General features: G+C 34.9%; 3 protein-coding genes across 4 annotated transcripts; 1 reads left to right on the forward strand and 2 right to left on the reverse strand.

The window, feature by feature from the left end:
* Positions 1 to 356: 356 nt before the first annotated feature.
* On the reverse strand, positions 357 to 16,131 carry LOC109165143 (aquaporin AQPAn.G-like). 2 transcript variants are annotated; one of them, XM_019313790.1, is made up of 4 exons: positions 15,991 to 16,131; positions 15,740 to 15,836; positions 14,805 to 15,626; positions 357 to 373 (listed from the first exon to the last, which is right to left on the reverse strand). In XM_019313790.1, exons 1-3 carry the CDS (start codon positions 16,095 to 16,097, stop codon positions 14,823 to 14,825), a joined length of 1,008 nt encoding a protein of 335 aa, XP_019169335.1. In that variant the 5' UTR covers positions 16,098 to 16,131; the 3' UTR covers positions 357 to 373; positions 14,805 to 14,822. The 2 variants fall into 2 exon arrangements, with proteins under 2 accessions (XP_019169335.1, XP_019169334.1); XM_019313789.1 differs by lacking the exon at positions 357 to 373 and having other exon boundaries at positions 14,650 to 15,626.
* LOC109165149 (auxin-responsive protein SAUR21-like) lies at positions 3,334 to 3,985 on the forward strand. The gene has a single exon (XM_019313797.1). It carries the CDS (start codon positions 3,396 to 3,398, stop codon positions 3,684 to 3,686), a length of 291 nt encoding a protein of 96 aa, XP_019169342.1. The 5' UTR covers positions 3,334 to 3,395; the 3' UTR covers positions 3,687 to 3,985.
* On the reverse strand, positions 6,871 to 8,354 carry LOC109165142 (lens fiber major intrinsic protein-like). Its single transcript, XM_019313788.1, has 3 exons — positions 8,215 to 8,354; positions 7,976 to 8,081; positions 6,871 to 7,899 (listed from the first exon to the last, which is right to left on the reverse strand). Exons 1-3 carry the CDS (start codon positions 8,319 to 8,321, stop codon positions 7,093 to 7,095), a joined length of 1,020 nt encoding a protein of 339 aa, XP_019169333.1. The 5' UTR covers positions 8,322 to 8,354; the 3' UTR covers positions 6,871 to 7,092.
* Positions 16,132 to 18,744: the final 2,613 nt, after the last annotated feature.

Raw genomic sequence — 18,744 nt, forward strand, 5'->3', positions numbered from 1 at the left:
TTAATTAATAGAATAATAGCCAATTAGCCAGCTAAGTCACCGACGCATGAATTTTCAATTTTTCACCCTCACTTGTGCACAAACAGAATCCTATCAATGTATGTATGTATGCCAATAATTTTTACCTTCGTTCTCAAAAATCATTTTATTTTTCATGTTTATTATATAAAAATCAAATCTATATAATTTATTAAATGCATACATATAATATATTAACTACAAATGTTAATTGTAATAAGTACATAATTTATTAACTGAATACACATAATATATTAAATGTATTATATAATCTAAATATTATTTTAAATTAGTATTCATAATGTAAGATGAATCTTGGTCCGGGGTACTCCGTATAAAAATATAATGCATATAACAAATGCATGCATGTTTAGTGCTTCGGCTCATCTTGTTGGGCCTTTCGAACAACTGGATAAGAGGTATATAACCCTAACAATATAGCACTACAATGTATTTTGAATATATGAAAAGTTGATTTATAGAGTTATCACATGATCTCAAATTATGCTGTCATTTTGCAAAAACGAGCGTCCTACTATCACATGATCTCAATCAGTTTCGATTCCTAGTAACAATATTATGTTATTCATTTTTTAATTCATTCATTCTGGATTTTTAGTTATAAAATTCTGGATGTATAGTTATGCAATTCTGGATGTGTAGTTATGGATGTGTAGTTATGCAATTATGGATTTATAGTTATGAAGTTATGGATGTGTAGTTATGCAATTCTGGATGTATAGTTATGAAGTTATGAATGTGTAGTTATGCAATTCTGGATGTATAGTTATGAAGTTATGGATGTGTAGTTATGCAATTCTGGATTTATAGTTATGAAATTATGGATGTGTAGTTATGCAATTCTGAATTTTTTTTTTTAAGTTAGACGTCAAAACGACATCGTTTTTGCATCCGGATGCACCTTGCATGGTGCATACGGATGCACAGCATAACAATCCTCACATGATGTGGTAGGTTAAGGTGACGCTTATTGGCCAGCGGCCCAGTTTGGTAACATAGTTAACTTATCAGTTAATTTTAACTTATTTGACCATTATTAATTGTTTGACTTGGTTACAAAATCAATATAAATATTTGGTTTAGTTTTTTGTAACTCCAAAATACTAAACTTCAAAAAACTGCTCAAAAGTAACTTTTTGATAAATGAAATTATACCAAACAACTATTTACAGTAAATAGCTAATTTACCAAACACCTGTCTATAATCAGCTAATATTATCAACTAGTAATATACTCTAATTAACCCAACCAGCTAATAGCCGTTTACCAAACAAGACCGTTCATGATTTTGGATGGCAGAAAAGCACTCCTCGTATTTCGTTGAGTTGCAGTCTTCACAATTTTTTTTTTAGTACAATCTCATGTGTAAAGCGAAATTTATTTAAATGTACATTTTTGAATAATGACAACGAATTCTTCATTAAAATAATAATAATAAGTGTTCAATTGGCAGCCATTAATTAAGTTGGGAAGAAAGTGCAGCTAAGCTAAACATGATTATTCTTTGACAAACTTATCTCTACCTTCCCTTGTTGTCACCCATTGGGCGGCTATTATTCTCTGTTTGCTTCTTTTAAAAGTCATCTTTTTGTGTAATTAATTAAACTTTTAATTTAATTTTCATATATTATATTTTAATAAAAAATATAAAATGAAATAGATAATACACTGATATGCTATAAATAACAGTATAAAGAAATAAACAATAAATTAATAACATACACAGCTACAGCAATGATGAAAGTCATATAATACAGATCAGATCATCAGTTTCATAAATTAAATAATTAAAAAATTAAAGATGATGAAGCTAGGTAGCTAGCTAGCATATTAGAGTGGAATGAATGCAGGCATAGTACGCGGTTTAACGGCTCAAGGAAACTAGTGGCTAATCAATAATGCAGTCGGAACAGTGTATATATTATTAGGAAGATGGTGAAATACAAGTTGGGGAGTAGAGTTAGGGTACGGTTGTGCCATAACAACGCAGAAAAGCTAGCAGATCATACTCCCACCGGCGTCATCGTCGTCCATACTAAACTTCGCAGTGAGTGCGGTGGGAAACGTGCGCCTCAAGTTTCAAAAAATATTAAAACGTTCAACGCATTGAATCATGCCTTTAATAAATGTATAGATATATATAATATATTCAATATTCAATACTGCAAGTCAGAGCTGAAAAACTTACACAATTTCAGGAAAATAATTGAACTTGGGAAATCGGAAGTTAGACCCATTACTTCCCACTAGGGGTGTAAAAAAAATTATGATCCGTGGGAAGGGATCATAATTTATATACCCCAATTTTATTTTTATGTTTTTGATAGAGAATGAAACTTAGGAGAGGTAAATTCGTTCTTGTGTAACAACGAGCAAATAATACAAGAAAGATAAATCATACAAGAAAAGTCATACGCAACAAATTTGATTAAAAAAAGTGCTAAAAATAATTAAATTAATTAGTGATTTTCAAATACTATAATCATGTTTCACTTGCGGAATCACTTTGGTGATGTTAAAAAATTGTATTTTGACAAATGGGCTCAAATACTTCACGGGACATGTGCATTTGGTACAAGAGTACGTAAAGTACTTATTTAATACTACATACCCATGTGGGAAGTGAGGGCATGCATATATGGTGATGGGATAATGGAGAACGACGGGTGAATATATAATAGTGGTTGAATTCAATTCTTTTAAGTCTAAGTATTATAAGTATTAACACCTTTGATAGCCGAACTTTTTTATAAATTAAAATATTGTAAACCATTGGAAATGATCCAACCGGTTGAGATTTGTTTGCATTTTTCAAGTTTGAATTACATGTATACTCATTTCAACTTTGGAAATTAATTATGTGGTATTTACCATATAACTTGATAAAAACTCTTAGTGTTATTATAGGGCGGGGAATGAAAGCATAGGTTAGATATGGTACAAAGTAAATACGGAGTATCGATCCTATCATATAATAATTATCCCATCAGGCCAATAAAATTCCTTCTGGTATGATACCGTCGTACGGACAATATTATATTATATGGTGGTGTATCCCTGTTGCTCCGAGACGCTGTGACCGACTCACCAAATCCATGCATGTGACCCTCTGAAAGGTGGGCCCTCTCCAGCGAATTCACACCAGCTGGCCACCCGTTACATCCCATCCCTTCCCTTCGACGCGTTCATACAATTCCACATACATATGCACCGATGAATACATATATATATATATATACCTGCCATTGTACCTAGGTGGATCATATCCGGCAAGGATTATATATATATCTCGAATTGAACAACGTACGTAACGTAAGTGAAGTGCACAAGTAATTAACAAACATTGTAAGCGCGAAATGGCGATTCGTTTGTTTTCCATTTTGGGAAATGCAAGGCAGTTTCAGAAGCTGCAGTCGGGTGCAAGAAACGGCCATTGTTCGGATGTTCCGAAAGGGCATTTGGCGGTTTACGTTGGAGAGCTGGAGAAGAGGAGATATGTGGTTCCAATAGCGTACCTTAATCATCCTCGTTTCCAGATGTTGTTAAAGACAGCTGAGGAAGAGTTTGGGTTTGATCATCCCACCGGCGGCCTCACCTTGCCCTGCAATGAGGATGCTTTCCTTCATCTCATCTCACTTCTCAGCTAATCTTCAACTCTTCTCATCTCATCTTCATCCTCCAAGTACTATACATCATTTTAGAATCTATAATTAGCTTATATATTCAACTGAAGATCATCCTTTTCTATTTGATCTTCTTTTCTTTTCATTATCTCTTCATTCGTTCTTTATCGAGTTGTAACATTCACACACCAATATAAAATGTATACTGCATACAAATTTTTAGCTTAAATGTATACTTTGGAGTCTAGCTAAATCAACACACGCAAATTGTAACTAACCAAAAGATTTGAAACAGTTAGATCGATTAGCTTAGTTTGTTTTGTTCCTGGTTGGTTCCATCACAATTTTGGACAAGTATTTCTGTTACGTTGTCATTTGGACTTGTTGAAATAATATAAAAAATTTCATAGTGTTCAACAATGGTTAGGGTGTGTTTGGTTCATGGGTTTGCACATTAAAAATAAGAATCAAAATAATAGTTAGTGTTTGGTTGATAATTTTTTTAAACATAATTATTAAATTTGATTACCTTTCAATTAAAAATATCATTCCCTAATTAAAAATGGGTATATATCATTTACATCTTATAGGTAATCTAATTTTTAAGTTTAGATTAGTACTTTTAAATTTATTTATTTTTTCATATTGATATCATTATATTATGATCAATTACCTTGACTTTTATTTTTGTATTTTTTTAAAACATGTATTCCCATTATAGAGTCATATACAACCGAACATGAATATTGGTAATCATTCATTCATCCATCCCAATTTCACCCTACTACTAGGGGTATTAGCGAACAGAACTTTCGGCAAACTACTCGTGTTCATGTTCAGTAAGCATTCGTTTATGTTTGTTTATTAAGGTAAACGAACATTAACAAACAAAATTTAAAGCTTGGTTAATAAACCAACAGAGTCTGAACAGTTGTAAGCTCGTTTGCTAAGAGATCGTGAACAAGCTCGTTTGTGTTTGTTAATAATGTTCGCGAACAAGCTCGTTTAGTGTTCGCGAACAAGCTTGTTTAGTATTCGCAAACAAGTTTGTTTAGTGTTCGTTTAATAATGTTCGCGAACATGTTCACAAACACACACACACCCATATATATATATATATATATATATATATATATATATATATATATATATATATATATATATATATATATATATATATATATATATATATATATATATATAGTGAAAGGTTCCCGTGCGGTTGTGCGGTTATTAATGTGCCTGAGATTGTGCATGAGATTTGTACTCAATGTGCGTGAGTGTTGTGTCTAATGTGCCTAAGATTTGTACTTAATGTGCGTAAATGTGTAAAATGCAGCAGAAAATATGGTTATCAGCTTCTTTCCCATCCCCAGCACTCTGTGAGTTGCTTCAGAATAACGTCGATTATTGGGTTGCTTATAATGTGGTATGGAATATGCTGGCCTGTACTTATTCGACATCTGAGATGGTTGCTGATGCTTTTTTTGTTCTATCCAAGATGAAAGATTTGAATCTTCAAATTTCAATAAGGACATATAATAGTGTGTTGCTCAGCTTTACTGATGTTTACAATGAAATAAAAGCTTCCCAAAGTGAATACACAAATTCTATCCTTATCAATGGTCTATGCAGACTGATCTTGGTGCGAGAATCTGGAACTTCTGTTGTTTGCTTCAATTCCATCATGTCAGATTTGTTTATTTATTTATTTATTAATCGATTTATTCTGCTATGGTGAAGGTGAGTATGGAGGACATAGAAAACTAGTGGAAAGAAACGGAGAATTTTGATCTACTGGTGATTGGTCTGCAAGAGGTTCCTCGGATTAATGTTTCCAGATTATTGAAAATTCTTTCATTACTCACGCACATTAAGCACAAATCTCACGCATATTAGGCACAATACTCTGACACATTAAGTACAAAACTCACGCACATTAAGTATAAACCTCACGGACATTAATCCACCGAACAACCGCACGGGAAGCAACAAATGCACCTGATCCCTTATATATATATATATATATATATATATATATATATATATATATATATATATATATATATATATATATATATATAAATATATAAATATATAAAATAAGGTAATTTAATGGTCTCATACTCTTATTAGGGTTTCCCTCCCATCTTCAGCAGTCATTCACTCATACTTCATTAATTTGTATTATGTTATCCTATAAGCTGGCACACATTTAATATGTAATATAATAATATATATCATTTAACGTAGTTTAATGAAGATGTAAAGACGATATCACTGGAATGAACTTGGAGTTAAGGTATTAAAAATTTGGGATGATGGATGCAAAATTTAAATATCGCATGCTTTATGTTTTAATGTTTTGGCTTGTAATGTGAACAAACAAATTATGTGTCTAAGACTTGATTTTTATTCTGATATTAGAGGTTACGAGTGGACTTATCTAGTTATTTCACTTATTTGTATTAATTTTGTAGTTAAGTTGTTTGTTTGATTATTGTTCGTGAACGTTGATTATTTATTGTTCGCGAACAAATTGTGATCATGAACATATGTATGTGTTTGTTTATTAAGTGTTCACGAAGGTAAATAAACATGTTCGTGAACGTGTTTGTCAATGAACGTGTTTGTTAATGTTAATGAACACGTCCGCGAACGGTTTCACGAACGTTAACAAACATGTTCGTTAACGTTAACGAACACCAATGAACGCTTAACAAACGAACACGAACAGAATTTTCAAAAAACTTAACAAACGAACACAAACACTCCAAATTCCTTAACAAATTAAACGAACACGAACAATCTCCGTTCCTTTATGTTCGGTTGGTTACAGCCCTACCTACTACCAAACTTACAAAATACTTTAATTTCACCAAAACACATTACAATAATTACCAAGTATTTGATTCACATTTCAATTCTGATTCATATGTACGAACCAAACACACCCTTAATGTTTCAAATAATTATATGGGGAACGCAAAAACTTGCGTAAGACCGTCTCACTGATCGAGATCCGTGAGACTGGTTGAATCTTTGATTAATGTGATCAAAGATCCAACTATTTAATCAAAGATTTGATTCATTAATTAAATATCTGATCCGTCTTACGGATCGAGACCCGTAAAACGGTCCCAGACAAATGTTACCCTAATGAGAAATGTGTGGTTTTTCGTTTCACTGCACGTAATTGTAAAATGTATGGTTGTTCTAAATGCGCACAGCGCATACACTCATCTATGAATGCTTCAAGTACAGAGAATCAAAGCAAAGTACAAACATGCCCCCAAACAAAACAAAACAAAAACAAAAACAAAAGAAAAAAAAAAAAAAAAGGATGACGGTCAACGCGGTTTGGGCCTGATATTCTGCTGCATTATTGAGAGGCCCACTACAAGTTTGGTGTTTATGGGTTTCTGGCCCATTAGATACTAGGCCTAATGCCTAGGCCCACCTTGACAGTGGAGAAGAAATCGTGTGGATATCCACTAGCATGGAAATGGCGTTCGGGGATGATCTTTGTGTAGAGATAAAACGCGACGCATGCAATAAGAGGCCCAACCCAGAATATCCAGTGTCCATCCCAAAGATGACCGCCTCTAACCAGTGCTGCACCGACACACCTCGCCGGGTTCATCCCGGCGCCGGCGTATCCCTTCTTCGTCGTCAACGTCGTCGAGATGAACACGAGGAGGCCCAACACAATTCCGACGACAGTGAAAACCTTGACGTGCCCGAGGACTTTAGCTTGACGATAATCATAAGCCATCCAAATGGAAGCAAAAAGGAAGACGAAGGAACAGAAAACCTCCAGCCAGAAAGCCTGCACCGTATCCAGCCCAACCGTCACCGGCCCGTTCGGACCGGGCGCAACCACCGTGACGGTGCATCCGCCGAGCGAGAAAGTATTCTCGATGCTGCTACTCACCACGGCTTTGAGTGCTAGAGCACCCAACACGGCACCAACACACTGTGCTACCATATATATCACGGCTCTCGACATGGAAATAATCCCGACAAGGGCGGCGGAGAAGGTGACGGTGGGGTTTATGTGGCCGCCGGAAACCGGAAACACGGCCAGCAACAGAACCGTGATGACGATCGCAATAAGGATGGACATGATCAAATTTGGCATTTTCACCTCACTTTCATAAGTTGATATAACTATGGCGTCCAGCATGAAGACTAACACTGCTGTCCCAAACACCTCCCCCATTGAAGCTCTCCACACCTTCAATTTTACAATCAAAGTATAAAAATATAATAATCAAAGTTATTTGTGTATTAGAAAATGTAAGTGTACTAACATCCAAGGAAAGGAAGTCCATTAACCCAAGCTTTTGGGCAAGAGTGAGGTGGGAAGATGGGATCTTTTCTCCAGTCCATTGATGAGTACCGTTACCGTTACCGTTGCTGATGAATCAGTAAAACCATGCATATATGCATGAAATTAAAAATTAAAGTTAGTGAAGTAGAGAAGAAGATAGAGATCGAGAGCTAAAGTTTGATAGAAAAAAGGGAGTTGATCTGAGGTAAAGTTGCTTGCCTTATGGTGGGTGTAGAGGACACATCTTCAACTCTATTGCTTCCACCATTTTGATGGGGATGGCTTTCTTCATCACCAAAACCCTGCCTTGTATATTTGGCAGCCATATTCTGATACCTTAGCTTAAACAAACCTTGAATCCTATACTTCTTTTTTTTTTTGGAGAATCCTATATATGTAACTAAGCTAACTTACATTCACATACATTTGCATACAGGTATATATAGAATAGCTTGCCACTCAAATAATGGCCGCTATTGATTCTTCAATCAATTTACTTAGTTATTAATGCTTGAATTTTTATTTTTATTTCTTGTGACGAGGAAAACTCACAATCACTACTCAAGTGCAGTGTGTGTACCGAGTAAACCACACCTTGTGATTTTATATGATAAAGGACCACAAGAAGATAAGTCAATCTAAATTGTCTATAGCGAACCGACTGAACCCTATAAGGCTGATAGACCACTACTCCAGTTCGGAGTTGAAGTTGTAACCTTATGGTTACTAATTTTGTAATTTGTATTATTTTTTAAGTGTATGTTGCATGTCATGTGCTGTGTTGTTGTGATCTATGCCAATTAATTAATAAGGGGGTTAGAAGTGATATATGGACCAGAAGCAAAAGACTGTGTGTGAATGTTCTTCTCCTCCGGGCACTTTTCAACTACTTAAATTGCATCAATTATGGACTCACTTCATTTTCAACTACTTATTACGATCTATACGTAGCACTTAATTCTGTCATCCCAACTATACTCTAAAGGTCTTGAATTATTATAAACTACTATTATTTAATTTTGGTTAATAATAATCCAATTCCGTTTGGCTAAGGCATATATAGATATGGCTATGATCTTCTAGCTAAATTATACCATAGACCATGGTCTACTTTGCATTGTGGACCTGAATCTAAAATAACCTTCAGATCATGTGTTTGTAGTTGACATATTTTGTACCATACAGTTAATATTTTATATGTTTGTAGTTACCATTTTATGTGACTGTAGTTAACATGTTATGTTTTTCAATTTATTTATGGAAAATACTACTTCTGCCCCCAACTTTTACTCTCTGTTACAAAATTTTGATGGTGACATTTTCCTTGGGATCCACATGATAAAGATAACAAATTATTCATTCTCGCATCAGGGAATAAGAGTAAAGGACTAGAGATAGGGAATTCATTTAGTAGAACTCTTTATTTACAAGCACACAAACGGTTAACTGCATGTACAAAATATATTAACTGTAAAAATATAATTTTTGAACCGTGATTCACAATGCAAGATGGACCCTAGTCTATAGTATAACAATTCGATCTTCTATCTATTAGTCCAAGTTAGAAACTGTATTGTGCACTTGAAATGGGGCAAGTTTAGAAACTGTATCGTGCATCCGGAATCGGGTAACGTTGGATTAAAGGATGGCGGGTCAAAACTATATTTGATTAAAAATGTATTTTATATCAATTAATCAAATTTCTGCCGTCAATAAAGGAAATCAAGTTTTCATTTTTCTTAATACAATACAAGATCAACGAAAAAATCTAGAATCACATAAAACATGATATAACTACCTTAATGGCGTATGCAAACAGCAAGCTTTGAATTCCCTTGAAAGCTGGATGGCTTGCATGAATATTTGTCATGTAACGCTAACTTCTATAATTTTCCTTTTTTCACAAATTAGAGATTAATACGATCTCATATTAACCCCACAAGAGAATTATGGAATAGTATTTAAGTAAATAAAGTTATAACCAAACTTCCTTTCAAAAAAAAAAAAAAAAAAAAGTTATAGTCAAATTTTTATTATTGAGCTAACTTTATTGTGATGGAGTTAAAGTCTTAATAGGTTACATGAAATAGAAAATCGAGAAGAGTCCAGAATAAGAGTTGGATTCTGGCTTCTCAATGGGTAGCAACAATACGTCCCTTTTCTGTATATATTTCCCTGGCGGAGCAATTTTTTATTTAATTTTCTATTTGTTATTGCATATCTAGCTAAGTTAATTTTGAAATAACGTAATACAAACTTTGATTTACAATAAAGTTCATAGTCGTTATTTAAATATGTGTAATGAGTGAAGACCATCTTGTGACCCTAGTTGACAAATAACCACAACAAAATCAACCAACCTAATTAAACTATCCATAACTAATAGATTAAATCGAGAAAATTATTAATAAGTAATCCGCAAGGAGTTGCTCTCTCAAAATGGGAATGCAGGTTTGTGTTTTATACTTGCATGTAAGCTCAAGTGATCAATTGATAACTAAAAAAGGAAACCCACACGGGAAAATATTGAAATATCCCAACAAACAAAACAAACGAGTTAATGATGTAATTGGTTGCAACTATACTTGCATGCTCATTAAGGAATCCGTAAAAGTTCATCGTATCAGCAACTCTTGTGAATACTTTTAGTATGTATCAATTGTAGTCTAAAGAGCCAATACATTACTCATCACGGTTCGATCTTGTGACCTTCCCTCAAACAAAGTGATTTTGTAACTTTTTCCACGAAAAATCATAAAAATATGTCAACTGAGCATAATGTAATTCGCATCGTATTATCAACTCTAAATTACCTAAAAAGTTATAATCTTAAAAGTGTACACTAATAATACGTATTGGTAAACCTAACGGTCACAAGAGTTGATGAATTGACTAATTTTCTTTATCACTATTGGATTGTACAGTAGGTTCTGTACGTACGTGACCACTATAGGGTTCACCAATAATTATTGTTCACTTTTATTTTAGATATATACATATATTAGAGAGATTATAGGGAGCAATAAATTAAAGGCCGCCATTGAGCAATTTATTGTTAGAAAAATAATACTATTTGTCCATTCTAATTTATGTACATATTTTGTTGAAGACAACCTCAGTCAATTAAGTTGGTCGCATAATTACTTAGATAATCATATATGTTGATCAATCGTTATACTGTGCACAGCAATGTGCACCCGCGCCTCCCAAAACAACGTCGTTTTGTTAAGTTATTAAAAAAAATTCTCTGTTTAGAATGCACATAAACTCATAACAGAATACACATAAACTCATATCAGAATACATATAATCTAACATAATACATAATACACAACTCATAACACAATACACATAAACTCTTAACTGAATTCACATAAACTCATAACACAATACACAAAATTTTAACTGAATACACATAATGCGGTTTGGTCTGTTCAGATGGACGGAGTGAGTTCAGCATGACGTCAACATGAAACGCGCGCGTTTTGTGCATGAGGCGCACATTGCTATGTGCGGCGTGGTGCACGATATAATTTGCCTATGTTGATATTAGGACTTCTGAATGGTCATTGGCGGGCCAATATAACCGGCTAAATAACTACACATCTATAACTTCATAACTATACATTCAGAATTTCATAACTACAAATCAATAACTTCATAACAATACATTCAGAATTGCATAAGTGCACATCTATAACTTCATAACTATACGTGCAGAATATGAAATTATAAAATTATGAACATATATTTACGTAATTAACGACAATTAGAAATAATTTTTTTTAAAAATAAAACGATACCGTTTTTGCAATCGTGTGCATTGAACGAATTCGGCAGGCCGCAGGCTATGGTTAGCGGAGCCCCATCCATGATTAATAGATGAGAGGCCCAATAAGATACACCGATGGTTGATTGATCAGGCCACTGGCGCAGGCACCCATAGTACACTACTACACTGTACTCCCTAGCTATGGAGGGTTGGATTATGAGTGATAGCCCAATCCAATTATTTTACAAATATTATTAATCCATAAACGCTAAACGTCGTACATGTTTCTTAAATGAGTTAATTCCAGCAATGGTCCTCTGACTATTGTGATTTTTCAAAATTGGTCCTTGTCTTTTAATTTGGACAAAATAGACCCTTGACTATCAGATTTGTTCCAACAATAGTCCTTCCGTTAAACCTAAGTTAAGTTGGCATTAAATAGAGGGGTATTCAAGTCATTTCATTTTGGTGAATTACGTATCACCCCCAACGAGTCCTTTGAACCACCTCCATTTGTGGCCAGAAGATTTTGTGTACTGTCTTTCCAGAAAGTAGCATTCCTGCTGCAAATAGTCCTCATCATCAAGATTTTGTGTATTGTCTTTCTAGAAAGGTGAGAAATAATGGCACCTCTGAGGTAGTCTACACTCCGAACAGCCCGTCATTCTTGTTGATCCTGAATTTCTCCGCCCAAAATTCCCGGTTCACGGCGCCCGGAAGCCCCAAACATGTAGTCATCATCACACCTTTACGGGAATCCCACGTCCGAGCTGCAGTGATTTGTTGTCGGAAGTATAACATCCAGCTGAGGACCCGAAGCGGCAGCCACGACTACGAGGGCCTTTTGTATGTTTCCAGTCTCCCGTTTGCTATTCTTGACTTGATCAAGCTCCGGTCGATCCAGGTTAACTCTGGGGAGAAGTCGACGTGGGTCTAAACCGGAGCCACGCTAGGTGAACTCTACTATACCATTGCTAATAAGAGCGAAACTTGCTTTTTTGGCGAGTTTTTGTCCCACGGTGGGCACGGGTGGCCACATCAACGGCGGCGGCTATGGGGCGATGATACGAAAACATGGGATGGTGGCGGACGACGTGATTGACGCCCGAATCATGGATGTTAACGGCCGAATCCTCGACCGAAAATCCATGGGAGAGGATTTCTTCTGAGCAATCAGGGGCGGCGGCGGCGCTAGCTTCGGCGTTAGCTTCGGCGTCATACTCACATGAAACTGGAACTGGTTCCCGTGCCTGAAACCATCACGGTATTCACCATCAACAGAACCCTGGAACAAAACTTAACCAACCTAATATATAAATGGCAGTTTTTTGCCAACATGGCCGACAGAAACCTCTTCCTCAAAATCTTCCTACAAAACACCAACACTACGAATGGGAGAACAGTACACGGTTTGTTCAGTGCACCATACCTCAGAACAGTACTAATTGGGTATCAAAATCAAAATCCCCAATTTGGGTAGTTTATAGAGTTCGTGGAGTCGTGGAGTCGCTGGCCGGAAGAGCGATTCAAAGGTCGTCATCGATTGGAGGGGCGATTCGTGGAAGGTATCTCGCTGCTGTGTTGTATTGCATTTTGTGGCCGGAGGTTGGTAGAGGCGATTCAAAGGACTCAATAGCTTTTGTGCTGATACGTAATTCACCAAAATGAAATGACTTGAATACCCCTGAATGCCCCTCTACTTAACGCCAACTTAACTTATGTTTATCAGAAGGACCATTGTTGGAACAAATCTGATAGTCAAGGGTCTATTTTGTCCAAATTAAAAGACAAGGACCAATTTTGAAAAATTGCAATAGTCGGAGGACCATTGCTGGAATTAACTCTTTCTTAAATAGCATATTTTTTTACTGTTTTTTTAGCATAGCCAACTAGAAATATATAGCAAAAAATTGAATATGCAAAATGCACTGAAGACAATTTGATCCTAATATAAAAGATCAGCATGAGAATCAACTGCCTAATCTATATGAATAAATTCATGAAGCTTTATCTATAAAAAGCAAGAAACGCAAATACAATTTGCATTTGTCATTCGTAAAAATACGAACGACAAGCACAAGTCGAACATGCATTTCTCATTTTTTTTTAAAAAAATCACAAATTTGACAAATTTAAGTGGAACTTGCTTCCTTTTTTTTTTCTTTTTTTTTTTTTAATCAAAAATTCAAGTTTCAACTTCCAAACGATTTTTTCATTATATTCTTTTGCCTATATTTCAAACGTTGTCAATTTTTGTTCACTCCTCATAAAATCTGCCAATTTCAGTCAAAAACCCTAAGTCAAATACCGTGGCCCATAACTAGTTTGACAAACTGTCTTTAATTTCTTCCAATTTGAATAGACTTGAGCCGAAGTAACAGCAATTGGGCCAAATTGCAAGTATGAATTGCTGCTATTTTCTGTCCAACACAACTTGGATGAAGGGATTCCAAGCACTGTTGAAAAAACCTATAACTTCAAAGATATTTATATCTAACAAGTCAACACTACCAAACATGTTTGACAATTTACTATAATCATGTCCAATATCATCATATTGAGTTATTGAATGAAAAGTATGTGCAACTGAAATGTCAAAAGAAAAAAAAATGTACAATTTACATTTTCATTGATAAATTTATAATTTTTTCAGTAATTGATGATTTAACTTGTTATATAACTAGCATTCAAAGTAATTTAGTCAAAAAAAAAATCACAAAAATATAAGAAAAATGTGTGAGTTTATCTTTTAAAAACATATATTGAATATCTTTTTATTTGTTACATTTATATCTATATTTTTTAGTTCAGTTCTCAATGTCACCACTCCAATAAATTTCACTTTTTGGATAGAGAAAAAAGTAAAGGGAGAGACCAACAACTTCACAAACAAAATACAACTTTAAATTTAATACATTATTATTTCAAAATTGAAACTTATAACAAATACATTAATTTACTTTCGGGAAAGCCGGAACTTATAAGTTATAACCCCAACATATGGATTATGTTGAATTGGAGGAAGTACAATAGATACATATAGTATAGTGTATAGCTATAGTTGGGGGGATCCGCAGGCAAGCTTGAGAGTGGAGAAGAAATCATGTGGATAGCCGCTTGCATGGAAATGCTGAGTTGGAATGATCTTAGTGTACAAATAGAATGCCACGCAAGCAATGAAAGGCCCCACCCAGAATATCCAATGACCATCCCACAGGTGTCCTCCTCTCACAACTGCAGCCCCGAAACACCTCGCCGGATTCATCCCGGCGCCGGCGTATCCCTTCTTGGCCGTCACCGTCGTCGAGATGAACACCAGCAGGCCCAACACCATTCCGACGATTGACAAAACCTTTACAAGCCCCAGCGACTTGGCCTGCCGGTGATCATACGCCATCCAAATGGACGCGAAAAGGAAGACGAATGAACAGAAGATCTCGAGCCAGAAAGCCTGGGCCGTCTCGAGCCCAACAGTAATGGGCCCATTTGGGCCCGGAGCAATCACCGTCAGCGTGCATCCTCCCAACGAGAAAGTGTTTTCGATACTGCTACTCACCACCGCCTTGAGCGCCAGCGCACCCAGCGTAGCACCGACGCACTGTGCAACCATGTAGATTACAGCTCTGGAAATGGAAATAATCCCGACTAAGGCGGCGGAGAAGGAGATAATGGGGTTTATGTGGCCACCGGAGACCGGAAACACTGCGATTAGCAGAATAGTGATGACGATAGCGATAAGAACCGACATAACTAAATTTGGCATTTTGATGTCAGTTTCGTAGGTGGATATGACTATGGCGTCAATCATGAAGACCAGCACGGCCGTGCCGATGAGCTCCCCTATCGATGCCCGCCAGACCTTTAACGTACACAAAACAGACATTACATACTACGTTAATATATAAGCTAAGGTTTATTATATTAATTAACCTTAGCTTGGTATGTTATGACTATACATATATATATACTAACATTCAATGAAAAGAAGTCCATGACGCCCAGTTTCTGAGCAAGCGTGACGGAAGCCGGAGGCGTTTTCTGATCATCGCCAGTCCACTCGTGATCCCCCCTGCAAAACAATATAATATAATCTAATGAGTATATATATATATATACAGTGTTTTACTAATAAATTTGCGTATGTATATATGTATATGCATGGTGGTAAAAAAAAAAAAAAAAAAAAAAAAAGGGCCGGCGGGGATATGAATGAAGTTACTTGCATTGGGAATGGAGAGAAGACGGCTGCAATTCTTTTGCTTCCACCAATATTGTGAGGATGGCTTTCTTCATCGCCAAGAATGTGCCTTGGAATTGTGTTGGCAGCCATTGATGGATAAATGATGTTAGTTAGTTGTACATGTAAACTCTCGCCTACATCACTGTCTATTTATAGCAATTGATCGATCTGATAGATGATCAACTTGGAGTATGCTTAATTAATGCATGTATGTGGGTATCACTTAGCTTGATCCAATATAATAATTATTATTATATAATAATATATAAAAACCTATTCCCTTATTAATAAGTACTGATGGCTGGTCCACGAAGTATGGAGCTTGCCTGCACAAATATCTTCATCCAAGCACGTAGTTGTCGACGTCAGTTAATCTATCGGAGTATCAAATAAATATATAAACAATTTGCAAATTATTATTATTTTAATTATCAAATTAATTCTTTTGTTTATCTTGTGAAGGGCCGGGGTAAGCAAAACATATATTATTGAATTGGGGATCGGATCGGAGGTGCTTTCTTCGTGCATCTGCAAACGTCGTCGTTGTTCACCGTACCATATATATATATATAATATGGATTTTGAATCCGAATTTCAACACAATATATATCATCATCTCTGATTTCCGAATAATTCGCATTGATATTTGCCTGGCTGGCTGCAGGTAGATTAGTCTCATACGTGCTAGCTAGTTAGCGATGGGTTACTGGCAATTTGACAAACCTGCAGATCATGCTAGTGCTAATTATTTCTGAAATACTGTATGTTGCAAATATTTAATTTGCAGAAGATTATAAATTGTAAATGCTTATTTTAGCTATTCTGGTGTATGTTAATAAGCAATGTGATTAATTGACAGACTCTTAGGAATGATGTGCATTATTATTATGTATGTAATAGAACTTAAATTACATAAGTGAGGTAAACAATATTAGAAAGATCTTGTGTAACAAAAAATAATGAAACAATTTTCTTTCTAATGTAATTTATTATTTATTATATTTTTGGGAAGAATATATAGTCATTTTTTTCCTTTGATGATAAGAAAGCAGTTATGTTTGTGGTAGGTGTTCGCAATTAATAGCCTCAACAAGAAATCAGCAGCACGTTATGGATGCAACAATAATTGCATGCTGGAGTGATTCAATAAATTATTATTTAATTCATATATGTGATATATATCAATGATTAATGATGTATGAACAAATCAAGATGTCTACTTTTTCGTAAATGGGAATGGATAAACAAGTCAACTCTTTATGGACCTATTGTATATTTAATGTAAAGCTGAGCAGTTCGTTACGTCGGTGAAATGAAATGATCGAAATGAATACGGTAGGGTACTCGGCACAACTCAACGTATCAACTATCAACTAATTCAAAATATATTTATAGATGATTAGGGCAGATATTGTGATTTGTGTTTGCTCAAACTGAGTTTCAAGTAAATATATTTGAGAGTATTCATAAAATTATGTGAGTTATATTTATACAAGTTAAAAGGTTATACTTAAGTTAATCAACCCAAATACCCAATTAAAACACGCGAGATGGACAGAGCAATTAGTATTTTATCATATGAGATATTATTGTTATATAGTGAATTCATTGACAAGGAATTAGATATCAAGAGTTAGTCCTGACCTTTTTTGATTTTTAAAGTCTTTAATATGTTAATCATATGTTTGTTAAAATTAGTGACTACATATTGGTGCATACAAGAGATTTATCTATTTAAGACATAATTCTTAAACTACTGTCGACATTTAAATATTCATCTATTCTTTCGAATACTGTCTGTTGAACCATTGAACTAACTACTCCCTAATTAAATAGAATTTTTTAACATAGGAGAACAAGTCAAATTGTGGCTGCCGGGATGGGTTTACATCGAGAAAGAGTCCACTTGGGTGTCTTAAAAGTCAAAAGGAGTTGAATTAATGAGGTGTTGTGGTCCGACATAATGAGGGCAATTTCTATCGTGCACCACGACGCACATAACAATGTTCCAGATACAAAATGCGCGCATTTTATGCTGACATCATGTTAATGTCACTTTGTCCATCCGAATAGACCAAACCTCATTGTGTATTCATTTAAAATTTTATGCGTATTGTGTTATCAGTTTACGTGTATTCAGTTAAGAGTTTATGTGTATTATGTTAACCAAACACATTATGTGTATTCAGTTAAAAGTTTATGTATATTGTGTTATGAATTTATGTGTATTCAGTTAAGAATTTTTGTGTATTATGTAAACCAAACCCCATTATGTGTATTTAGTGAAAAGTTTATGTATATTGTGTTATGAATTTATGTGTATTCAGTTAAGAATTTTTGTGTATTATGTAAACCAAACCCCATTATGTGTATTTAGTGAAAAGTTTATGTGTATTATGTATTATGTTAGATTATGTGTATTTTGTTATGAGTTTATGTGTATTCTGTTATGAGTTTATGTGCATTCGAAATATGAAAAAAAAAAATGTTAACAATTTAACAAAACGACGTTATTTTGGAAAGCGCGGGACGCACAATGCTATATGTGCCATGGTGCACTGTATAACGATTGCATAATGAGTTGTTAATCGAGTATGAACTGGACCTGGCCCATTATTTATTCTCTGAATGAAAGCCTAATAATATGGAAAAGCCCAATATTAGTCTCTTAGGATGTGAACAGAACAATCATACTCCAGCCCAAACTTCTTCTTTTCTTATTGTCTTATTGGCTATG

Source organism: Ipomoea nil, unplaced genomic scaffold (genome assembly GCF_001879475.1).
Source record: "Ipomoea nil cultivar Tokyo-kokei standard unplaced genomic scaffold, Asagao_1.1 scaffold3069, whole genome shotgun sequence".
NCBI classification, from domain to species: domain Eukaryota; kingdom Viridiplantae; phylum Streptophyta; class Magnoliopsida; order Solanales; family Convolvulaceae; genus Ipomoea; species Ipomoea nil.